Below are 27,091 nucleotides of genomic sequence, written 5' to 3'. Positions count from 1 at the left end.
GCTTTCACTCCAACAGCCCAAAAAGTCATAAATAACCGTTTATCTAACATGCTCACACACGCTTCATGGATGTATAAGCTCCTGGCATACAAAACCTCCTTTAACCCCTCCCTCCAACCTTTCCTAGGACGACTCGTACCTCGCCTTCCCTCCACTACAGATACGCCCTCCAAGTCATCCTATTTTGTTCCATCCTCTATAAATATCCGACCCTCCTCTTTAACCCTCTGAATAATACTTCTAGTAACTCCACACCACCTCCTAATCACCAAGCAACGAATTCTCTGCATAACATTCACACCACACACTGCCCTCAGACACGACTTCACCACTGCCTCCACCCTCCTCCTTGCTGCAACACTCAACCCCAGGCTTCACACCCATACAAGAGCGTTGTTACCACTAGACTCTCACACTCTCCTTTTTGCTTCCATGGATAATGTTCTTTTTCTCCATAAATGTTTCAATGTACCATTCATCTATTTCCCCTCGTCAATTCTATGGTTCACCTCGCCTTTCATTGATCCATCTACCGACAAGTCCCCCCTCCAATCTGATATCCAATCTTTCATTACCTAAATTTTTTGTTACCCTCATTACCCTGCTCTTTCCTATATTCACTTTTTATTTCCTTTTACATAGCCTCCCAAATCCGCCCATCAACTTTCGCAGCTTCTCTTTAGAATCTCCCAAAAGCACCGTGTCATCGGCAAACAACAACGGTGACAACTCCCACTTTATATTAGACTATTTTCCAGTCCCACATCTTTTCCTAATTATATCATGCAGAAAGTAAAAACATTATAGAGAAACTGCAACAGTCCTACTGGCCCATATTTAGCAGGTCCTCCTCAAATCTAACCAAATTTCTACGTATATCCTTCACCTCGTGGAGGATATACATAGGGTATATTTTGCCCCTGCTATTACTATCTCAGGCGAGCCAAACTGACGAACAGGAGAGTGGGGCAGAAAGCTTTAACAAGACGACACAAATGATGTACACAAGTCCGTACTATGTTACTATTAGAGTATTTCATTAAGGACACTATAAAACCTTATCAGTAACGATTGGTAGCTCCCTTCTCTCCTCACTCTACAATCGTTCACAAGTGCCATTAAAGGTGAAACTTATCAATTTTGTATCTTGGAAAAAAAACACTGTACCTCTCATTTGCCACCAATTTTAGTTTTCAGGGAAGCATTTATAGTTATGAATGCTCACTAAAATTATATTCGAGTCCTTGTCACTAGCCTCGCATTTCTTCCTTGTTCCATTCAAACTCGCACATGGAACCCCTTTTAACTTTAATCGATAACACACTGAACGATACAATACTCTTCCCCCGAGACTGCAAATATGGTAGCAGCAACACACACATCAATCCGTGAAAGAGACAAGACTCCGTCCCCGGCTTGACATCGTTCTGAACTCGTAGGAATCATATAGCGTCTGCAGAAAAGGAGGCATTTAAATTCAATCCAAGCAAGGGAGAGAAGTCCAATTCCTTAGATGAAGAGGCCCTTACCAGCATCAAGGCAAAACAATGACTTGGTTTTCTATACGAAAACCAATTCCCTAGCCTACACACGGCAATGACACACTAGCAATGTACTGGAGTGAATGATATGGAAGAAAGTGTAAATCTAATGAAAAACAACAGTGCGGTAAGCAAAATGGAAAGAACACTTAATATTCGAGGTCCGCGATTCTCATACAAAAAGCGCTTTCGGAATAAAGGTAGAAAACTTAAAAGAAATTGGAAAAGCTCTTGCATGGCGTGTGATCGGCCGGGCTCAATTGGTGGGGTCACCAGGAAAAACCCACTCTCAGAGCTGCTGGAGTAGAACTCAATCTATCAAAAGAAGGCCTTCCAGATCCAATGGCCACCCGAGGGCAAAGTTTCCCCTAAACAGACGCGCGTAATTAATATACCCCTAAATTATTTTTTATCGATGCATGCTTTCGTATTTTTGCCTTTACAAAACATAAGAATTAACATTGCTTTAGCAGTATTTCTCTTATATTAAGTTCAAATTATTTTTTCCAGTCCTCTATAATGTGCATGTAGTCTTCCAAGCACTATGAAAGCACAATGCACGCTATCAAAAGCAATGTCACACAAGTGCCATTGTTAAACTGTCGTCCATATTTACATTAAGTATTTAAAAAAATAAAAACACTTCAATTAATAAAAACTTCATTGTGTCCTCTATGTTACTAAGGACCGGTGTAACCAAAAATAATCGACAAACAATAAATCAATTTAACATTCTTCCTAGGCTTGAAAGAGCTTGAAAAAGCAAACTAGTAACCTCTTACGGCAGTAATATTTATCAGCAGGAACCAGGTTAAAAAACAACGGGAGTTAATCCATCATTATTCTAATCGCGTGTTGAGGCTCAGCTGCCACTGCAGTCTCGTCTCCATGACCCCTTAGTAGAGGTGTTTAGGTTGCTGGTGACCTCCGAGATCACGTGATGCTTTGTTTATATGACATCTTAGGTTGCCAAGTTCACTGCTTATACCAGCTGCTCGAGATCAACATTAAATTTATAGAACTTTACACTATTTTATAGGCATTAATACAAGGTCCAGTATTGTCTGCCCACGAAACTGAGCCAATATCATGGTTGAAACGATTGAACGAGCGTACAAACTGGAACTGAAGACTGGAAAAACATTTCGGTCGGCCGTGGAAAATTATCAAGTCAACAGGAAAGCTCAAGGCTTACCGTAATCGTTTTCCTCATGACGAAATGTAACAAGCGCGATGGATATCAACTGCTAGCTGCAAAAACTGAAGGCTATGTAGTTCTTATATCACAAAGCATTGATAAAATGTCGTTATTATAACATCTAGAATTAGTTTCTGCTACCAATACAATGACTATCCTCTCAGTATTTGGATTAGATTAAGTGGCTTTCCCAAACGATAAACAGTAATTATTTACATGTTCATATATAGTGCTTAATTTAATAAAGCAGCAATGCTATATAACAGGCGTTTAAATTCATTTGTATGGTAAATTACTCATAATTTAACTAGTAACATAAGCAGCCTACTCTGGTTTTAAACGATGTTTTTCAACAAACACCAGAGAACATTATGTAGTCAGCTATAACAAATTATTCTCTTTGCATATTTGTTTTCTTTTATGTATACTAAAATATTAAATTTCAGTGACTATATATACTACATCAACTGGAGATGGTGAGGTCAAGGGTAGTCAAATTAAATAGATTTATTAAAAAATCAAAGGTAGCCCTAGAAACGTTAAAACAGAAAAAAAAACTCCATTATTCAAGATGGAATGGAAACTTACTCAAGCGGGTAAGGCTACGCTTAAAAGTTCATAGAACTTATCTCGAGTGAAGTATATTTCCTTTCTTTGATAACTTCCTCTCCTTCGAACGTAGCTGGCGACCAAAGTGAAGCTAACAGTGTATCTGGTGCAAGCACTCAAGTCTGCCTGAGTGATACGGGTACCCCTCTACTAATATGATTATCTCCCCTCCCACCACAACACTAACCTGTATAGTGTATTACCAGCAGGCAGGCAGGCGAGTATATTTTAAATATATATATATATATATATATATATATATATATATATATATATATAAACAAACACATTATATAGGTTCTTTTCCACTGCAAAAAAAAAAAAATGCATGGTTCGACGGAATTACGGTGGGTTTGGTGCCCTTGTATACCTACCAATGTAAACAATTTATTTAGTATTAAACAAAGCCTTTCGCCATCTCCCAACCCAGTGCAAATACTAACATCTGAACCACACATAATTTAAAGGATTTTTTTTTTTTAACATATCAGCCGATTCCCACCAAGGTAGAGTGGCCCGAAAAAGAAAAACTTTCATCATTCACTTCATCACTGTCTTGCCAGAGGGGTGATTTACACTAGTTATAAAACTGCAACATTAATACCCCTCCTTCAGAGTACAGACACTGTACTTCCCATCTCCAGGACTCAAGTCCGACCTGCCGGTTTCCCTAAATCCCTTCATAAATGTTACTTTGCTCACACTCCAACAGCACGTCAAGTATTAAAAACCATTTGTCTTCATTCACTCCTATCAAATACGCTCACGCATGCTTGCTGGAAGTCCAAGCCCCACGCACACAAAACCTCCTTTACCCCCTACCTCCAACCCTTCCTAGGCCGACCCCTACCCCGCCTTCCCTCCACTACAGACTTATACACTCTCGAAGTCATTCTGTTTTGTTCCATTCTCTTTACATGTCCGAACGACCTCAACAACCCCTCCTCAGCCCTCTGGGCTGAGGAGGGGAATTTATTAGAACAATTTATATTCTTAAATTACTTTAAATTCAACGGAATAAAACAGCATAACAATTAATTAGAACCTTAAAAGTTTTCCGAACTTACCTAAGCTAATTTCAATATCTTTTAATTACCAGATTACGCATGCTCGTAATCCCAGCGATTTGATTAACCATTTTATTGACATTTATTTCACGGATAGCTTGCTATTCACTTGTTTCCTTAGTGCCAACTACCCTTTTGGTTAGTGCACGACTACTAAATTAATAACTAACCGTAGGGCTTCGTTCAAAATGTGCTCATACTTATTAATGTCAATTTTAGGTATGCAGGAATATTTTAAGAGGAAAATACTTGGGATTTCTTAAAATAAAACATAAAAAATATATCTAAACATGATTTTTTTATTGTTATTCGCTTCTTCGAGATTCGTGTTGCCACCTGGAAACTCCGGGACTCGATTCCACTTTAAAGGTGTAGTTGTAAATTTAATTACAAACTATTACAAAAGATAGTGAAGCAGCTTCACGTGCTAAAACATTCCACTTAGTTACTAAAGTATATTAAAAGCACCCCTAAGTTTCCTTGCAAATCTATCCTCAAATTAAAATATACATATTCCTGTGCACTTAACTCACTAGTGAATTACTGTACACCTGCCTCTTGAGTGCAGTGGTTTTAAAAGGGACTGGAATAATGGTGTTTCTTCGTCGTCTCCACCGCTCGGTCTCTATCCCTCCTCATCGATGGCCTGATTGGTAGGGCTGTTCGTGCTAGCAGCACGCAATGATGTGTAAGCATAACAGCCAGGTTAATCAGAAAGTAAGAATTTATTATTACCCCAATGAGGACAGCTAGGGATCTGTTGGTAATTTCCCTCAGATTAGCAGGCCGATCCCGATGGGGAATGAGAGGCACACAAGTTCAAGGAAAGTGAGAGCAGCTCCAGTTTCTGGGATTAAGAGCTGTCACCTGCGTCAAAGTGCCTATGAATTTGTCCTTTCCATATCTATTGAGTGTAATAAAGATATGAAGCCAGAACTCATACAAGTGTTCAACCTATGTTACACGTCATCAGTATATATACTAATTTAAGATGTCATCATTATACGAGTATTAACAGCAGTACAACCATAACCACCATCTGCTGGTGAGCGTTTGATCTAAAAAATTGGACGCAATCTTCAGTTTCCTTGGATCGAACGTCATTGCCTCCAATTCCCCCAGGTTCTGTATGACCCCTATGAGTTTAGCGTGTCACCTAAATATAAATCTAGCAGTTCAGTTTGTACGGAGATGTCAATCACATGAAATGTAAAGTGTGGACAAATACCATGCCACACACCAAAGCAGTGGTTCTTAACGTATTTTAGGTTGCGTCCGGTATCGCAATTGGTAATCTCCACGCCCCCCTCCTTCCCTCATATAAAATTATGAATATAAAAATAAGTCTTCTATTTAAATAAGAAAACTGAGAAACTAGTTTTCATTCTTAAATTTATTTTTAAATATTCAAAAGAATGTTCAAGGAGCAAATACAAAACATTCATTATTTTGGCTCCGGGTTCGCCCCTCCCAGTCCTGTAAATTTATCATGCCACCTTAGGGGGTGGCGACCCCCCTCTATTAAGAACCAATGACAAACATCGTGTCTTAAGATGTGAACACGCAAAATCGTGAAGCGTTCCACATATCAAGAACACCAGGTCTGGAACCAAGCCGCCGGGGAAGCTGATCTCCGGAAAAGGTTCCAAGATAACTCCAGGTAATGCTTCAAAATTCTTACATCAGCATGATATTTGTAATTATATTATTATTATTATTAGTTAGAAATTGACAGCATTATTAAGCCTTGAATACACACAGTTTTGTTGGGACTGGTGAACGGTAAATACGTTATCACCGTGACACACGAGTGCCCGGCAGGCTCACCCTCTAATGTCACGTGCGAACTCAATATACGTACCTACAAAGCAGCAATTATAAATAATTCAAAAGATGAAAATGTTAATGTTACAACCTTAAACACCTCTGCTGGAATCTAACCCTGTCCTCCAGTGTAGGAGCCCCCACATGAATATATTTGTTAAAAATCTTAGTGACCATAACTGCCACTACGGTTGGTATTATTAGTATATAATTAGTCTAACTTTCAAGGATACGAGAATGATACATCGTACATTTACACACCGTGTGATTGATCACACACCCACATATATAAATATACTTTACAACCAAAATTTGTTTACTTGGCTTATAAAACAAGGATCATTTTGCTAGTGAATAAATTTATTAATTCAATAAATTCGTGAAAATCAATCTGAAATAAGATAACATGCCAATGTAAAAATAAAATTTTGGCTTGCCTAAAATAAGCTGAGCAGGATTAGCTACAATATATTACGATAATTTTAAGAGGTGGTTAAGTTTAGTGATTTTTTTTTTTTACAAAAAACTTCATATTCATCTTAATTTTTAAAAATGATTCCGGGATCCTCGCCAGTTGTAGCCCAATGTCGGACCAGGCCATCTAAATTTTAAAGAAATTATTACAGGAATAAGAACTATAAAGAAGCGTAAGGAAAATAGAGTATAGTGAATAAATGTAGTCTGCACAACTTACTCGCCATCTTGCATGTTCAGGAGACAAGACCAGCAATCCCATCGTAGTGCAACACACTAGGTTTTCTTTCCACACCTCTATGACAGGATGATCAGTTAAAATTTACAAAATATATATTTTTTGAGCAGTTTGGTTTGATTAGTCGACTCTGGGTATATAGAAAGACAACCCCTACATACAACTTTTTTCCATCAAAATATATAAGCTAATTACAATATGTTACAATACGTGCTAACATTAACACGTGCTATAAAAACAGGCTGAGAAACCTTGTAACATGCAGAGGGCAATGCGTGTGCCGAAGTGTAAAAAAATGACGCCCAAATTGGTGTAATAAGCCAATTTACCCCTAAGGATAAAAAATAATCTACAATGAAGGCGTGTGTGTTAAATAATCTGATTGAGAACTTCCAGGTATCTTAAAAAAGGAAGATAACCCTAAGGCACACTGATAAACGTGACAATCAGTAAAAAAGGTGTTGGATTCAGTAAAAAAGGTGGTGGACTCACAGCAAAAGGTGTTGGATTCACAGCAAAAGGTGTTGGATTCACAGGCACCAGGCATTTCTCCATGTGGGTTCTACGTGTCACTGCTTCCAGATTTAACACCAATGAGAAGACTAAGAACTGACGAGAACAGTGAAACTTCAGGGAGATCTCGACAGACTACAGATGTGGTCAAAAAAAGTGACTACTCGAGTTCAACCAGAACAAATGCAACGTAATGCGAATTGGAGAAGGCTGACCTGACAGTAAAGGTGAAGAGAAGCTGCAAATATCAGAGTGAAAAGGACCTGGAGATGAATATAACACCTTGCTTATCATACCCAGAAACACACAAAACATTTAAAGTCTGCAGCATATAAAAGATGAACAAATCTCAGAAAAGCAGTCAAGAACTTCAATTTGTAGATGAATGGTTCAGAGAACCGACACAGGTCAGCTGTTTTTAATAATCTTCCTGGCCTGCTAGTGTACTCGCATATAATCTAGTGATACCAGTGAATAGCAGAATACAGTGTTGTAGTAGCAACTAACCAGTATTATAATGGTACTTAGTGAAGTGGAGTGACTTTCATTAGTTTCTTTTTCTTGAAATACCAGACGTTACTGTGAATTTCATATAACCTGTAGTTACCAGCGGTCGCAATATACACAACGAGAAGCAATTATTACTACAGAAAAAGCGCCCTTCCTCCAAAATTTGCACCAGTCAACTATAGTGATAATATAGCATTTATTGTGGTGGAGACGGAAAAAAAAAAAAAATAGAGAAGCTAGATACAGCGATTGATAAACAAAGGTGGAGGCTCGACCGTTCGTCATTGTAGGAGTGCCAGCAGTCACCGGCTCTTCAACACGCAAGTTATACTTTTGTATCAATCAAATCACATATTACTCGGGTAGATAATTTCCAGTAGATCCTTCATGTGTTAGCTCAAATCACCGACCAGTATGGTTTAAATAAGTGACCCACTGATCAGATCAGATAGACTGGTCCGAACCCTTGACTGGTCCGAACCCTTGACTGGTCCGAACCCTGGACTGGTTTCAAACAGTTTCGTTGTGCACCACCTAGCAGGTTATTAATAGAATATTCAAGAGGTTGCTAGTAGAATTGCAGTAAATCAACCATTCAAATCATTATGAAGCTGTGTGTAGTCTGTGGTCAGTCAAACAAACGGGCTTCCACATGCATAAATTGTCATTTCTGTGGAAATTGGTGTCACGCCCCTTGTGCAGATATCCAAGAACTAGCTACAAGCAGTATTAAAACAGGGAAGTGTTTTTGGGTATGCCCAAATGAGATAAATCTGTGGACTAAAATCACAAGGGTATTAAAAGAGGTCAACATCAAAGCTGCTTTCATAGAAAACCTGGAAGCTTTCTACAACAGATGGGAACATAAAAAGTCCGGGCTGAATGGTACTGCCCTTGATACTGGCCATGTAGTCAGAAACTGTAAGGCTGGAGATGATGTCCTGGTAGTCAGTAAATGGGGGGCTGATAGTGCTGTCCTGGGAGACAGTAATGGGGAAGCTGGAGGTGCTGTCCTGGGAGACAGTAATGGTGAAGCTGGAGGTGCTGTCCTGGGAGACAGTAATGGTGAAGCTGGAGATGCTGTCCTGGGAGACAGTAATGGGGAAGCTGGAGATGCTGTCCTGGGAGACAGTAATGGGGAAGCTGGAGATTTTGTCCAGGTAGTCGGGAATTATACACAGGAAGGAATACATATGAATGACCTCATAGGGGACAGGAGCCATAGTAGGGAAACAAGTGTAGTCAAAGATAAGATAAAACCAATATTGCAAACTAGAAATACCGCAGGAAATAGCAAACAAGAGGACTCCACTAGCAATAGTGAGGATATATTACCAAAAACAAATGGTGGGAGCTCCATTGTTGGTGCTAGGGAGGATAGAAGTAAGACAGGGAAACATGCACCAACAGGGAATACAGTCACAGAAACCCAAGGCAAACGGAAACCAAGCCTGTGCACATACTATGCACTCGGTATCTGCTGGCATGGGAAATCTGGAAAAACAGATGGGACGTGCAACTATGACCACCCTAGGAAATGCCATGCCCATATGACAACAGGAAAATGCAAACTCCCTTCCTGTAAGCTTTTTCACCCTGAACTGTGTACCTCTTCAGTACAGGAAAGACTGTGCTATAACTTAAATTGCCAGGCATACCATCTAAAGGGGACAAAAAGATACAAAACATCCAGGCCATGGGAAAACCTGGGTAGCCACAGCCACTCAAGAGGGAGAGGTTTTTTAGTGCCAGGAAGGAAAAAAAACTGGCAGGAAATGGCAGAAATCGTACACCAAATCCAGTCATTCCTGGAGTGGAACCACAGTCGATGGCCTCCACTCCAAACCAACAGATACAGATACTAATGCCGGAAAAAAAATCCCCCCCCAGTACCAACAATACCACCAGTCCGATAACATTCTTCTTTGCAAATATACAGGGTCTAAAGCCAGCAACAAACAACAAAATACCTTTCATCCGTGGACTGCTTGCAGAGGCAAAGGCAATGTTCGCGGCTTTCACTGAGACCCACATAAAGGATCACTTGGACAACGAAATATGGATCCCAGGTTACAACCTATACAGATGTGACAGAGTGAACAGGCAAAAGGGGGGGGTTGGCCTGTACATTGCAGAGTCACTTGTTTGCACAGAACTGCTAAATGCCTCAAATGATGTAGTGGAAGTTTTAGCAGTAAAGGTCGAGAACCAAAACCTAGTCATTGTGATAGTCTACAAGCCTCCGGATGCAACATCCCAGCAATTCCAGGAACAGCTGTTAAAAATTGACCACTGTCTGGAAAACCTTCCAGCTCCTGCACCCAACATCTTGCTCCTGGGGGATTTCAACTTAAGGCACCTAAAATGGAGGAATATAGCAAATAATATTGTTGCAGTAATAACACCAGGAGGCAGCTCTGATGAAAACTCACACTCACGCGAGCTTTTAAATCTCTGCACAAAATTCAATTTAAACCAGCAAATAATAGAGCCTACTAGACTGGAGAATACACTAGACCTCATCTTCACTAACAATGATGATCTGATAAGAAATATCACCATATCAAAAACAATATACTCAGATCACAACATAATTGAGGTTCAGTCATGTATGCGCGGAGCCCCAGACCGACATAAGGAGATTAGTCACGAGGGAGCATTCACCAAATTCAACTTCAATAACAAAAACATAAAGTGGGACCAAGTAAACCAAGTCCTAACCGATATAAGCTGGGAAGATATACTAAGCAACACAGACCCCAACTTATGCCTAGAACAGATTAACTCGGTGGCACTCGATGTATGCACAAGGCTTATTCCTCTAAGAAAAAGGAGGAGTAGATGTAAAACAGAAAGAGACAGGCGCTCCCTTTACAGGCGACGGAAAAGAATAACAGAGCGGCTAAAAGAGGTCAATATATCTGAAATGCGTAGGGAGACACTGGTCAGAGAAATAGCAAGCATCGAACTTAAGCTAAAAGAATCCTTTAGGAGTCAGGAATCGCGGGAAGAACTAAAAGCCATAAATGAAATCGAAAGAAACCCAAAGTATTTCTTCTCCTATGCCAAATCAAAATCGAGAACAACGTCCAGTATTGGGCCCCTACTTAAACAAGATGGGTCCTACACAGATGACAACAAGGAAATGAGTGAGCTACTCAAGTCCCAATATGACTCAGTTTTTAGCAAGCCGCTAACCAGACTGAGAGTCGAAGATCAAAATGAATTTTTTATGAGAGAGCCACAAAATTTGATTAACACAAGCCTATCCGATGTTATCCTGACGCCAAATGACTTCGAACAGGCGATAAATGACATGCCCATGCACTCTGCCCCAGGGCCAGACTCATGGAACTCTGTGTTCATCAAGAACTGCAAGAAGCCCCTATCACGAGCCTTTTCCATCCTATGGAGAGGGAGCATGGACACGGGGGTCGTCCCACAGTTACTAAAAACAACAGACATAGCCCCACTCCACAAAGGGGGCAGTAAAGCAACAGCAAAGAACTACAGACCAATAGCACTAACATCCCATATCATAAAAATCTTTGAAAGGGTCCTAAGAAGCAAGATCACCACGCATCTAGAAACCCATCAGTTACACAACCCAGGGCAACATGGGTTTAGAACAGGTCGCTCCTGTCTGTCTCAACTATTGGACCACTACGACAAGGTCCTAAATGCACTAGAAGACAAAAAGAATGCAGATGTAATATATACAGACTTTGCAAAAGCCTTCGACAAGTGTGACCATGGCGTAATAGCGCACAAAATGCGTGCTAAAGGAATAACAGGAAAAGTCGGTCGATGGATCTATAATTTCCTCACTAACAGAACACAGAGAGTAGTCGTCAACAGAGTAAAGTCCGAGGCAGCTACGGTGAAAAGCTCTGTTCCACAAGGCACAGTACTCGCTCCCATCTTGTTCCTCATCCTTATATCCGACATAGACAAGGATGTCAGCCACAGCACCGTGTCTTCCTTTGCAGATGACACCCGAATCTGCATGACAGTGTCTTCCATTGCAGACACTGCAAAGCTCCAGGCAGACATCAACCAAATCTTTCAGTGGGCTGCAGAAAACAATATGAAGTTCAACGATGAGAAATTTCAATTACTCAGATATGGTAAACATGAGGAAATTAAATCTTCATCAGAGTACAAAACAAATTCTGGCCACAAAATAGAGCGAAACACCAACGTCAAAGACCTGGGAGTGATCATGTCGGAGGATCTCACCTTCAAGGACCATAACATTGTATCAATCGCATCTGCTAGAAAAATGACAGGATGGATAATGAGAACCTTCAAAACTAGGGAGGCCAAGCCCATGATGACACTCTTCAGGTCACTTGTTCTATCTAGGCTGGAATATTGCTGCACACTAACAGCACCTTTCAAGGCAGGTGAAATTGCCGACCTAGAAAATGTACAGAGAACTTTCACGGCGCGCATAACGGAGATAAAACACCTCAATTATTGGGAGCGCTTGAGGTTCCTAAACCTGTATTCCCTGGAACGCAGGAGGGAGAGATACATGATTATATACACCTGGAAAATCCTAGAGGGACTAGTACCGAACTTGCACACGAAAATCACCCACTACGAAAGCAAAAGACTTGGCAGACGATGCACCATCCCCCCAATGAAAAGCAGGGGTGTCACTAGCACGTTAAGAGACCATACAATAAGTGTCAGGGGCCCGAGACTGTTCAACTGCCTCCCAGCACACATAAGGGGGATTACCAACAGACCCCTGGCAGTCTTCAAGCTGGCACTGGACAAGCACCTAAAGTCAGTTCCGGATCAGCCGGGCTGTGGCTCGTATGTTGGTTTGCGTGCAGCCAGCAGCAACAGCCTGGTTGATCAGGCTCTGATCCACCAGGAGGCCTGGTCTCAGACCGGGCCGCGGGGGCGTTGACCCCCGGAACTCTCTCCAGGTAAACTCCAGGTTGATAAATTAGACACATGTGCAACTCTTGGGTATCTTTATTGAGGAAACGTTTCGCCACACAGTGGCTTCATCAGTCCATACAAAGGAGAATCTTGAAGAACAGGAGGAGAATGAGGTAATCAGTCCCTCAACCTTGAGTCGATGTGATCAGTCCATCAATCTTGAATAGAATACGGCATAAATGCGGAGAAGGAGCTTATAAACCGTTGGTAGGAGAGGTGCAGCAGTCATAGGCGGTGTCACATTTGTTCAATGTGGAAGTAGGTCGTGCCCAAGAATTAGGCAAGCGAAGAATTCCCAAGTATTAAGATCCCAAGAAGTTGCAGTGTCTGACAGGTTTGTAGATGAATGGTTCAGAGAACCGACATGTTGAAAATTAGACACATGTGCAACTCTTGGGTATCTTTATTGAGGAAACGTTTCGCCACACAGTGGCTTCATCAGTCCATACAAAGGAGAATCTTGAAGAACAGGAGGAGAATGAGGTAATCAGTCCCTCAACCTTGAGTCGATGTGATCAGTCCATCAATCTTGAATAGAATACGGCATACATGCGGAGATACATGCGGCATACATGAGGGACTGATTACCTCATTCTCCTCCTGTTCTTCAAGATTCTCCTTTGTATGGACTGATGAAGCCACTGTGTGGCGAAACGTTTCCTCAATAAAGATACCCAAGAGTTGCACATGTGTCTAATTTATCAACATGTCGGTTCTCTGAACCATTCATCTACAAACCTGTCAGACACTGCAACTTCTTGGGATCTTAATACTTGGGAATTCTTCGCTTGCCTAATTCTTGGCAACGACCTACTTCCACATTGAACAAATGTGACATCGCCTATGACTGCTGCACCTCTCCTACCAACGGTTTATAAGCTCCTCCTCCGCATTTATGCCGTATTCTATTCAAGATTGATGGACTGATCACATCGACTCAAGGTTGAGGGACTGATTACCTCATTCTCCTCCTGTTCTTCAAGATTCTCCTTTGTATGGACTGATGAAGCCACTGTAGCGAAACGTTTCCTCAATAAAGATACCCAAGAGTTGCACATGTGTCTAATTTATCAAGAACTTCAATAAAGAATCCTTCAGAACTTTACATGTTAGACCAATCACCGAGTATGCGGCCCCACAATAGAGCCCCTTCCCCCAACCTGGTCAAGCCAGGGTGGCGTGAAATGACTGTTCCTAGGTTGATGTAAACTTTGAAATGATCTTGTCTAAAATAACATCCCTGCAAAAATATATAAAAAAATCAGTATCTATGTTATATGCATTCTTGTGAATGCATATAACACACTGCTATATACTCTGCCTGCCTTAAACTTGAGTAAACTGTACATCCTGATCTATAATGCGAACTTGTAATATACACACTATAACGGAGATCCAAGAGATCTCACTCTATGCATAGAAAATATGCTAAGTTATTTGGGCAGTAAAGTTGCTCTATGTACTGGGAGAAAGCAAGCATTTTCCAGTTAAAAAAAAGCAAGAAACTGACTACAATATCGGAGTCCCATTGCAGAAACAATGGTAAATTTAAGAGGAAACGCAACAAGCTCGCGCAGGATGTGCCAGGTTGTGACTGCTACGTGGATGTGCGGCCTGCAGGCACAACCTTGTTGACTGGTGATCCACAAGGTAAAAATTACCACAAAAAGTGAACCGGTTAATGTAGGTCATCATTACCAATTAACCCACCCGGGGACCTAAAGGTTATGTAATGACAGGTTTTGGCAGTTTTTTTGACTACACGACTGCTAAGAAGGGAAGAGACTCCTAGGGAATGTAACAAAGGATGCTCACTAAGTCTACCAGGCTATTGCTCCCTGCAGCCCAGCTGTCTAGGTACCTCTAGAAGCTAGTCAGTTTCCACTAGGATTTCTACCTTTGTGCAGGAAATATTTCATGTCGCTACTGGTAGAAGTCTGAAAATTCAAGCACCTCTAATGTTGACACTACACAAATAACCTGCACACAGGAAACAAGCATCACATTTCGATCCATCTTAAGACCATTAACCGAAACGTCGTCATAAACTTCAGTCTCCTATGTGGGGGTTATTTGTGTATCGTTCCAGTCACGGTATTGTGCCTATACATTATTTAATGCTGACACTAAGTGTGCTTCCGTTTTTCACTGGGTTAACTAAACATTTCCTCCTCTATTACCCGCCCCAGAACGATGCTGCGTTAACATGTATATTAGGTGGAGATAAAAGGTATAAAATACCGACACGATGGAAAAATAAACGCAAATGCAGAATAAAGCAATCATTTATTGACTGCGTTTTGCCCACACAGTGGGCTTTATCAAGTCTTGATAAAGTGACTTGATAAAGCCCAGTGTGGGCAAAACGTAGTCAATAAATGATCGTATAATACTGCATCTGTGTTCATTTTTCCATGTATATTAGGTATTTGGCGTAAGAGTATTTTCTACGTAGATAAGATCTCTCTCCATCCCTTGTAGAATAAATACATCTGAAGGCTCAGAAGCTGCACCAGTAGGTAAAAGGCTCTACAAGTAAAGAAAAATAAAGAAACATTTTAAATTAAGGTACTCTAGCGACTTTAAAATAACATATAAAGTTAAGATTTACTAATATAGTTATATTTATCTTAATGGTCAATAACATCGAGTATTCTTACGAGTCGCAAATCGTTGTTATATATCTTAGCATGATTCACGACTTACTGAAACGTTAAAATACATCAGCATATTAATGTAAAGGTGAAAAATACATTTATGTTGTCTGTAGGATAGTGATGGGATTCAATGTCTGCATTTGTTACAAAGAGGCAGTAAAATGTGAAAAAAAGGGCTATGTGGGGAAAATTAACAGCATTTAGGTTCACATTTCATATTCTCCAGATTATAATCATGGGGAGCGCTAAACCCGTAGGACTATACAGCGCATTTGGGGGGGATGGAAGGTATTCAGGCTCAGTTCAGGGGAACCGGAGCACAGATCCAATTCCCTAGATCAAGAGCCCCTCACCATATACTCTCCAGAGATGTGGGCAACATGAAGGTAAGGCTTAAAAGCTTACCTGTAAATTCGTATATGGGGAGGTCAACAAAGACGCTTGGGTCAGTGTTCTGGTGTAAAGTCCTGTATGCTTGCATGCACAGTTTACCCCCTAATGGTGCGTCAGTAGTAGAGTTCCTTCAAACACCAACACCCGGGTAACTCTCAAGTGTCTATGATCTACTTCACAATCAAAACCAAAATAATAGACACCAAGAGGGGGAGTAAATGGCAGCAACACCCTCCCTCCACAAGGCCTGACACAACACTGAAACAGCTGATCTGCTGCTGCTCTCACCAGTATTGCCAATTCCTCGCTCTTGCTCTTAAAGTTACATACCCCTCAAGGAAGGCTCCTTGACGCTGGTGAGGGGCTCTTGATCTAGGGAATTGGATCTGTGCTCCAGTTCCCTGAATTAAGCCTGAATGCCTTCCATCCCCCCATAGGCGCTGTATAATCCTACGGGTTTAGTGCTTCCCCCTTGATTATAATAATAATAATCTTAAAGTTACAGCAGCAGCAGCAGCAGCCTCAGCCTCATTAAAGCAGAGATCCACCTAGTTGCTAACACCACACATACTTTAATCCATAAAATACACACTAAAGTAAACTATCTGTGTGTATATACCAAGACATACTATAGCAATAAGAAGCCCAGTGAAAATTATACTATTTGGTTTAACTGGACAACTATGTCCAAAATAAACAGGTGCTTCATATGTTTATATTCATGAGGAAAAGTTAAAGCCTTAGGGGTCATAGTTGAATTAATATCTGTATTATGGATCTATCCATCCTGTATGCTGTATAATCCTATGGGTTTAGCGCTTCCCCTTGATTATAATAATAATAATAATATCCATCCTGTATGTGGCAGTCAAATAATAAGTCACTTAATGGGTCCAGGAACTGGGTCATGCAGCGCTTGGGGAATAAAAGACCATGAAAATCAGGGGAGTGGGTGATAAATCTAGTTCCTGGATTTATCATTCCTTCTCTCATCGCTTATTACAAGCATTTTTAACATATATTTTAATTAGGGAAGCATTAAACCCTTAGGTCACACGGCGCCTAAGGAACGGGAGGCATTCAGGTGTTTACCTGGAGTTTACCTAGAGAGAGTTCCGGAGGTCAACGCCCCCGCGGCCCGGTCTGTGACCAGGCCTCGTGGTGGATCAGAGCCTGATCAACCAGGCTGTTACTGTTGGCTGCACGCAAACCAACGTACGAGCCACAGCCCGGCTGGTCAGGAACCGACTTTAGGTGCTTGTCCAGTGCCAGCTTGAAGACTGTAAGTCATGGAACTGGAGGACAAGTCCATTTCTTCGAATCTAGAGACCATTCACAACACAATACCTGGAGAGGGTTTCAGGGGTCAACACCCCCGCGGCTCGGTCTCAGACTAGGCCTTGTGGTGAATCAGGGTCTGATCAACCAGGCTGTTACTGCTGGCCCCACGCAAACTGACGTACGAACCACAGCCCGGCTGGTCAGGTACTGACTTGAAGTGTCTGTCCAGCACCTTCTTGAAGACAGCCAGGGGCCTATTGGTAATCCCCCTTATGTATGCTGGGAGGTAGTTGAACAGTCTTGGGCCCCGGACACTGTGTTGTCTCTCAGTGTACTCGTGGCGCCCCTGCTTTTCACTGGTGGAATGTTGCATCTCCTGCCGAGTCTTGCTTTCATAAGGAATGATTTTCCTGTGAAAGTTTGGTACTAGTCCCTCTAGGATTTTCCAAGTGTATATTATCATGTATCTCTCTCGCCTTCGTTCCAGGGAATACAAATCAAGGGACCTCAACCGTTCCCAGTAATTTAGGTGCCTTATCGTAATTATATGTGCCGTGAAAGTTTTTTGTACACTCTCCAGGTCAGCAATTTCGCCAGCCTTGAAGGGGGCAGTTAGTGTACAGCAGTATTCCAGCCTAGAGAGAAAAGGCGATTTGAATCCCAGCGCGGGTAGAAACCTTGGGCGTGTTTCTTTACACCCATCAGTAAAATGGGTACCTGGGAGTTAGTCGACTGTTGTGGGTTGCATCCTGGGACAAAACTGACCTAATTTGCCCGAAATGCTCTGCATAACAAGCGGCTTTCTGTATAGTAATATGTCATTGATGTCAGCTATGGTCTGTATACCTTGTACATATACTTGTAGTAAATAAAGATATTATATTATTATTTCCTTACACCTGCTGTCCCTGTTCACCTAGCAATAAATAGGTACCTGGGCGTTAACCAACTGGTGTGGGTGGCATCCTGGGGATCAATACTGAAGGACGACAACTGAAATAAGACATGAAAGTTAAGACACATGTGCAACATCTGGATATCTTTATTGTAGACGTTTCGCCATCCAGTGGCTTTATCAATACAGATTCTAGGACATAATAGGAAGACAGTAGAACTATATACAAAAGATGAGGTAATCAGTCCCTCGGCCTTGGAGTTAGTGTTCACAGCATCGTGGTGGAGGAGAATCTGGAGCAAAGGCAAGAAGACTGGCGGTTATATAGGCGTCAGTGGATAGGGACGGGCAGCAGACGAGGGCAGTCACTGGTAGGCGGGATTCCCCAGTGGAAGTAGGTCCTTCCCAAAGAGATGGGTTAGTTGCAGCAGCCGTGAAGAAGGTCTTGTAGATGTCCTCTGAACCAAGATTCCATGATGTTGCAGTGTCTGACAAGTTGTGCAAGAAATAAGACAGACAGTCCATGATGACATATTGACTTTCTTGGGTTATCCTGGCTGGCTAACTCTCCGGGTTAAAAATCCGAAGAAATCTTATTTTTATCATTGTTTAACAATAATTATTTTTCAATTTTGAAAATAATACACAATGTATAAATGATTTCCTTATGAAATTACCAAACTGATTCCTTCATACAAAGGCAGCCCCAAATTTAATTAAACACTATGATGCCTCGGGACCATCTGGGCAAATGTATATCATTATATACACCGATAATGTATGTCTGGATGTATTAGATAACGATTATTATGGAAATCTGCAAATGATTTTAAAAATATAATCAAAACTGGTGTCGATGAGTCTGGAACCCAGTTCTTTAAGAAAACATGTGGCATGTTTTCCCCATGATCCCAAGGTCTCTGATCCCACTGGGACAAATTGATATTGTTGGCTTATGTCCCTGTACTTGCTGATCTTGTACTCCTCCTTGTGGTCAGCAGCTCCTCCCTGTCGCCCCACACTGTGATGGATATAGGTATCCGCCACTGTGAACACACAGGTATAGTCCCATGCTAAGAGCTTGCCATTCTTCCAAGGATAGATGGTGATCCCGTCGGGGCAGTTTGCTGGGTTGTGGGTATTGTTGGCTGCTAGTGATCGGGGCTCCCTCTCAGCTGGGCATCCAGCTGTAGCAAGGATTCTCTTTATGATGTCGTTGACCTCATTGTGTCTTGCATGCCAGCTCTTGGTTTTGGAACAGCTAAGATCATGTAGACCATATTGGTCGGCTTGCGCATCGCCGCAAATACACGTATATTCCGTGTGAACTGGGGCAGCAAGTCGCAGAGCCACTGCAATACGGAGGGGTCTTAGGATCGAGGTGCGTTCCCATTGCCGATATGGGAACTGTTTGGAGGAAGTCCCCAGAGTGAGGTGCGCTCACAGCTTGGAGACAGGCGATCTCCCTGTCTGATATATATATATATATATATATATATATATATATATATATATATATATTGGTAGGGTGTGCAAAAGAAGAAAATTAAAGGTGAATACAGGAAAGAGTAAGGTTATGAGGATAACAAAAAGATTAGGTGATGAAAGATTGAATATCAGATTGGAGGGAGAGAGTATGGAGGAGGTGAACGTATTCAGATATTTGGGAGTGGACGTGTCAGCGGATGGGTCTATGAAAGATGAGGTGAATCATAGAATTGATGAGGGAAAAAGAGTGAGTGGTGCACTTAGGAGTCTGTGGAGACAAAGAACTTTGTCCTTGGAGGCAAAGAGGGGAATGTATGAGAGTATAGTTTTACCAACGCTCTTATATGGGTGTGAAGCGTGGGTGATGAATGTTGCAGCGAGGAGAAGGCTGGAGGCAGTGGAGATGTCATGTCTGAGGGTAATGTGTGGTGTGAATATAATGCAGAGAATTCGTAGTTTGGAAGTTAGGAGGAGGTGCGGGATTACCAAAACAGTTGTCCAGAGGGCTGAGGAAGGGTTGTTGAGGTGGTTCGGACATGTAGAGAGAATGGAGCGAAACAGAATGACTTCAAGAGTGTATCAGTCTGTAGTGGAAGGAAGGCGGGGTAGGGGTCGGCCTAGGAAGGGTTGGAGGGAGGGGGTAAAGGAGGTTTTGTGTGCGAGGGGCTTGGACTTCCAGCAGGCATGCGTGAGCGTGTTTGATAGGAGTGAATGGAGACTAATGGTTTTTAATACTTGACGTGCTGTTGGAGTGTGAGCAAAGTAACATTTATGAAGGGATTCAGGGAAACCGGCAGGCCGGACTTGAGTCCTGGAGATGGGAAGTACAGTGCCTGCACTCTGAAGGAGGGGTGTTAATGTTGCAGTTTAAAAACTGTAGTGTAAAGCACCCTTCTGGCAAGACAGTGATGGAGTGAATGATGGTGAAAGTTTTTCTTTTTCGGGCCACCCTGCCTTGGTGGGAATCGGCCGGTGTGATAATAAAAAAAATAAAATATATATATATATATACATATATATATATACATATATATATATATATATAATATATATATATATATATATATATATATATATATATATATATATATATATATATATATATATATATATATATATATAATGTACAGGCATACGTATAGAGTACATTATGTAGATTTAACTAAGAAAAATCCTATCACGTCAGTTCGTTTAATATCTTTATTATGCACCCCAAACCCATCCTGTGGGCGGTAGTCAAAAGATTAGAGGTACATAATGGGTCCAAAGACTGAACCGTAAAGCTCTGATAGCTACAAAAGTTACAGTGGTAATGAAGTTTATATCTGATTATATTCGTAATGAGTCATTTATATACACATGAATTAAGTCACAAAAATAATACAATAGGCAAAGTCAGGGTATTTTTCCAGGATGGTTCGTAATCTGCCACTGTGGATAAAATACTTCGACATTTCTTGAACATTTGTGAGTGAATTGTCTCTGAATATATTAAATTTATCGCATTCCAGCACCTAGTGACCAAAGTGTAATAAATGTCCATCTGACAAAGTTTACATTTAGTTATGTCAACCTCAGCTGATGCTGATGCAACCTGCCAGAGATACTGGTAACCTAACCAGATTACAATCAAGGGGGAAGCAGCACTAAACCCGTAGGATTATACAGCGCCTGTGGGGAGGAATGTGGAAGGTATTCAGGCTCAGTTCAGGGAACAGGAGCACAGATCTAATTCCCTAGATCAAGAGCCCCTCACCAGCGTCAAGGAACCTCCCTTGAAGGGCCAGCGTCAAAGAACCTCCCTTGAGGGACCAGCGTCAAGGAACCTCCCTTGAGGGACCAGCGTCAAGGAACCTCCCTTGAAGGTCCATCGTCAAGGAACCTTCCTTGAGGGACCAGCGTCAAGGAACCTCCCTTGAGGGACCAGCGTCAAGGAACCTCCCTTGAGGGATCAGCGCCAAGGAACCTCCCTTGAGGGACCAGCGTCAAGGAACCTCCCTTGAGGGACCAGCGTCAAGGAACCTCCCTTGAGGGATCAGCGCCAAGGAACCTCCCTTGAGGGACCAGCGTCAAGGAACCTCCCTTGAGGGACCAGCGTCAAGGAATCTCCCTTGAGGAGCCAGCGCCAAGGAACCTCCCTTGAGGATTATTATTATTATTATAATCAAGGGGAAGCGCTAAACCCGGAGGATTATACAGCGCCTGGGGGGGGGGGATGTGGAAGGCATTCAGGCTTAATTCGGGGAACTGGAGCACAGATACAATTCCCTAAATCAAGAGCCCCTCACCAACATCAAGGAACCTTCCTTGAGGGGTCCCTTGAGGAGCCAGCACCAAGGAACCTCCCTTGAGGAGCCAGCGCCAAGGAACCTCCCTTGAGGAGCCAGCGCCAAGGAACCTCCCTTGAGGAGCCAGCGCCAAGGAACCTCCCTTGAGCCAGCGCCAAGGAACCTCCCTTGAGGGACCAGCGTCAAGGAACCTCCCTTGAGGGGAACCTAACCGGAGCCTGGCGGTAGTGACATCTAAGAGTCTGCTAATTTTGGTGGATGCACCATAGACCTGTGGTTTATCCTACATGATAGAGATAATAGATGGACTGACTGGTGTCAGTCTCCCTCGTCTCAAGTCAATTAAGTTTTCATATTATTGTTCTCAGACTGCTAACTTATAATTAGGTGGCCCGGTGGTCTGGTGGCTAAAGCTCCCGCTTCACACACGGAGGGCCCGGGTTCGGTTCCCGGCGGGTGGAAATTCCGACACGTTTCCTTACACCTATTGTCCTGTTCACCTAGCAGCAAATAGGTACCTGGGTGTTAGTTGACTGGTGTGGGTCGCATCCTGGGGGACAAGATTAAGGACCCCAATGGAAATAAGTTAGACAGTCCTCGATGACGCACTGACTTTCTTGGGTTATCCTGGGTGGCTAACCCTCCGGGGTTAAAAATCCGAACGAAATCTTATCTTATCTTACAGCCCAAAATAGTAAGTTACTCCCTTTCGAAGGCATATATGACTGCCGATTCATCATGTCAGTGCGAATTATTTCCATTGGGTTTACTGAGTTACTCAATTTCTGTATTAGGGATTAAAGATATTTCTTATGTAGTGTACAGGTTTAATGCTGCGTGAATAAACTTACTTTCCTTAATGGTCTCCGTACAGTAGAGAGGCTATAAATATAACAAACTAATTAAGCTTAAGTTAACTGCAATTCCTTTTTTTCCCCCTTAGAAGTCGCTGAACCCGTACGGGTCATACGGCGAATGGGGGTATAGGAGTGTTCGGGTTAGATCCAAGGAAAATGAGGTTAGGTTGAAATTCATGGATCATGAGCCTTTCACCAGCATCAAGGGTTATTTGTAATGGCAACGCTGGGAGAGAAATCATGAAATACAGAAAACGTAATTGAATCACAACACTGGCTTAGAGAACGATGTTTTCTATAAGGCAAACTAAACTATATTATAGAGGCTCCTTAAGACATCTGCAGACATCTGGTGGAAAAGACCTCTAAAGACAGCTTTACGTATCATGAAAAAGAGAACTTTAATAACCGAGAAAAGATGATTTTTTTCCGATTATTAATCAGAAAAGTTTGCATTATTAGGTGTCCCCGAAGAGGACATTTAAGAAGTTGCCTAATTTTTGTTCCTTCAACTTTTCGTTTCTATTTCGCTCATAACTCGAGAAGGCCTCATCCAGTCGGCTTCAAATATTCAGGGTCTGATCAACCAGGCTGTTACTGCTGGCCACGCATAAGCCGACATATAAACCACAGCCTGGGTGATCACATGCTGACTTTAGATGTCTGTCCAGCGCCTTCTTGAATACACAAATAACCGGCACATAGAAGAGAGGAGCTTACGACGACGTTTCGGTCCGACTTGGACCATTTACAAAGTCACACAGATGGGGTCTATTGGTAATCCCCATTATGTATGCTGGGGAGTTGAATAATCTTGGGCCCCTGACACTTACTGTGTTGTCTCTTAGTGCACTCGTGGCACCCTTGCTTTTCATTGGAGGAATGTTGCATCTCCTGCCGAGTCTGTTGCTTTTGTAGGGGGTGATTTTTGTGTGTAGGTTTGGTACTAATCCCTCGAGGATTTTCCAAGTCTATATTATCATTTATCTTTCTCGCCTGTGTTCCAGGGTATACAAATCGAGGGACTTCAACCATTCCCAGTATTATTATAATCAAGGGGGAAGCGCTAAACCCGGAGGATTATACAGCGCCTGGGGGGGGGGATGTGGAAGGCATTCAGGCTTAATTCGGGGAACTGGAGCACAGATCCAATTCCCTAAATCAAGAGCCCCTCACCAACATCAAGGAACCTTCCTTGAGGGGACCATTCCCAGTAATTTAGGTACTTTAACGTACTTAGGTGTGCTGTGAAAGCTCTTTGTACATTCTTCAGGTCAGCAACATTGACTGCCTTGAAAGGGGGCAGTTAGTGCACAGCAGTATTCCAGCCTAGAAAATAAGTGATTTGAAGAGAATCATCATGGCCTCGGCATCCCTAGTTTTGAAGGCTCTTGTTATCCATCCTATAATTTCTCTAGCAGATGATTATAATAAAAAAGAAGCGCTAAATCTACAAGGGTCATACAGCACCTCTAGTAGACGAGGTAGATACATTGTGGCCTTTGAAGGCAAGATCCTCTGACATTATCACTCCTATGTCTTTCACATTAGTTTTTCGCTCTATTGTGTGGTTAGAATTTGTTTTATACCCTGATAGATTAAATTTCCTCAAGTTTACCATATTTAAAGATTTACCATTTAAAGATTTGGTTGATGTCAGCTTGGAGTCTTGCAGTCTCTTCAATGGAGGACACTGTCATGGCAATTCGGGTGTCATCTGCAAAGGAAGACATGGAGCTATGGCTTACATCTCAGTCTATGTCAGATATGAGGATGAGGAACAGGATAGGAGCGAGTACTGTGCCTTGTGGAACAGAGCTTTTCACTGTAGCCGCCTCAGACTTTACTGTTTACTATTACTATTTGTTAGGAACTTATAGATCCATCTACCAACTTTTCCTGTTATTCCTGTCACACATTTTGTGCACTATTACACCATGGTCGCACTTGTCAAAGGCTTTTGCAAAGTCTGTGTATACTACATCTGCATTTTGTTTATCCTCTATATCATCCAGGACCTTGAGGGGTGAATAAGAAAAATTACTATGTACTACAAAACAGTATGTAATCAGGAAAGAAAGCCTGATCCAAAATGTTAAGTTCTGGCTAGTCCCACAGGTTTAGTGTCCAATTTTAGTAGAGTTCATTGTTCCCATATGTATGTCTAAAGGCAATGAATGATAAGTCTAAGCACACCTGTCTACAGTGGTTTTATTATTTTAAGTGAACTTATTATGCTAAAAAATATGCCAACTATAATGGAACAAAGCACTTAAAGGCTAAGGAAAACTATTGGCCAAGGGATTCAGTGTGAACAACAAACTTGTGAGCTAACAAGAACAAGAGCTAGTGTAATAAATGAACTTTGAGCTCACAAGGAAACCAAAGGTCAGCATGTCATTTTCACCAGTGGATTTGTAACCTGCGTATATATGCTATTCTGCATCACCTTAATACAGGTAGTGGCAGCCTTTGGTGTAAAGAAGTGATACGTGCAACCACTTGGTGCTTAAGGTCAGTGCTTGGTCACTAGGCTAGTGGGTGATTCACCTGGGATTATTTATGCAACAATGTGCTGCATTAGGGTACTACTCTAATGGCATTTGAATAAATGGCTTAAAGGACTGCCAGACTGTAACTTGGAAAAGTAATCTCATAAGTGAGGTACAGTAGGGCCCCATGTTACGGCAGGTTAGGTTCCAGGCTACCGCCAGAGAGCAGACATCGCCAGACAGCAGAATGCCATTTTTCCCACTTATAAATACATATAAATGCCAGACAACAAGTTCACACTAACTTATATTAAGAGTAATAAAACTAGGCATTAAAAAACACAATAAAAAATAAAATACATACACAGTACATTCATTATTTACCTTAAAATGTTTGAAGTCTTAATGTAGGGCGAGAGGTGAATAGTACGTATTTGTAGGAAGTCAGGTGTAGGGCTCCCTGTTCCAAACTTAGTACATGATATTTAAAGCAGCCCAGAGCGATAAAATACACATACAGTACACTCATTATTTACCTTAAAATGTGTGTAGTCTTAATTAATGTAGGATGAGAGGCAAGTAGTATTTATTTGTAGGAAGTCAGGTGTAGGTAGCCAGTAGATGTTGCCTGTCTGGGCTACATAGCTACACTTTACATAGCTATACGATATTTAATGCAGCCCAGAGCTATATTATTACCATTGACCTACCTTGTTCACTGAGTTTAATCATTTCTAACAACTACCTTTAGATGCCATCATAAATGAAATGAGAAGTAATGAGAATTCATGAAAAGGATTGTAAATAAAGCAGAATGCGTTAAGGGGAGTGACTGGGCCAAACACAGATTCATACGCAAAATTTTGGAAAGTTTCGAGGCATAATAGAGAGATGTGCTCACGGAGAATGTAAACAAACTGGGTGGGGCGCGCAGTATTAGAAAGATGGGGAGCTGTATAGAGAGTTTTGGTCATAATTTGAAAAAGCCGTATTAGCAGAATGCCGTAAGGTAAAACACCGTAAAGTGGAGCCCTACTGTACATCATCAGCAGCTGTAATTACCTGAATCAGATCAACACTAAGTCATTTTAGTAAACAGTAAGCCTCATGTCTTCCTCCTCAAGGACTGAGTAATCTTCTCGATCTTCTGTTCCAGCTCCTAGCTTAAGAAAACCTTGATTGCATAAGAGCAAATTTACATAACAGTGAATCACTTCTACAAATGGTGTCATTGCCTAAAAGTGAATTTGCATACAGCAAATAAACAGTTCAAAGACACCTGATATAAACAGTATTTCTCCATATTTTTTTTTTTTACTTTACAAAATAAATATGGAACAATATAGTCCAATATATGTCTTATCTTTGACCATTTCATATAAATTTTATTTGTAACATGCATACATGACTTGAGTCCTGGAAATGGGAAGTACAATGCCTGCACTTTTTGGGATATTGGCATTTGGAGGGATATGTTGTGTATCTTTATATTGTATGCTTCTAGACTAAGCTTGCATATAATGTGCGATGTCATTTTCTTTCTTTTTTGGGTCACTGCCTCGGTGGGAGTTGTTGAAAAAAAAAAAAAAAAAAAAAATACATGTCATGACTAGTTCTCTAATAAATGACACTCAGTCCATTTATTCCTTTCTTTATTTCCTTCACCATCAGTCGCTAAACCAATCCTTTGTTGATGCAGCATTAAATTACTACTTTCCACTTATATGTGGACTAAGAGTTCAGAAGACTAGTGACTATCCATCATTATCACTGCAGGAAATGGCACATAGGTAAAAAAAAAAAAAAATAA

General features: G+C 41.6%; 1 protein-coding gene across 9 annotated transcripts in view; it reads right to left on the bottom strand.

Annotated features, from left to right (window-relative positions):
- Oatp30B (Organic anion transporting polypeptide 30B) overlaps positions 1-16,258 on the bottom strand; it is a 389,857-nt gene extending 373,599 nt beyond the window's left edge. For 8 of the 9 annotated variants that reach the window (XM_070084713.1, XM_070084716.1, XM_070084717.1 and 5 more), the window contains exon 1: positions 15,993-16,258. Coding sequence is in view for 1 of the 9 variants with exons in the window: in XM_070084711.1 (XP_069940812.1) it covers positions 15,993-16,068 (76 nt within the window). In the remaining 8 variants the exon portion in view is untranslated. The remainder of the gene's footprint in view (positions 1-15,992) is intronic. The other variant, XM_070084714.1, reaches the window with a different exon arrangement.
- Positions 16,259-27,091: the final 10,833 nt, after the last annotated feature.

Source organism: Cherax quadricarinatus, chromosome 13 (assembly GCF_038502225.1).
Source record: "Cherax quadricarinatus isolate ZL_2023a chromosome 13, ASM3850222v1, whole genome shotgun sequence".
Lineage (NCBI taxonomy): Eukaryota > Metazoa > Arthropoda > Malacostraca > Decapoda > Parastacidae > Cherax > Cherax quadricarinatus.
This window is presented reverse-complemented; position numbering and strand designations above follow the sequence as displayed.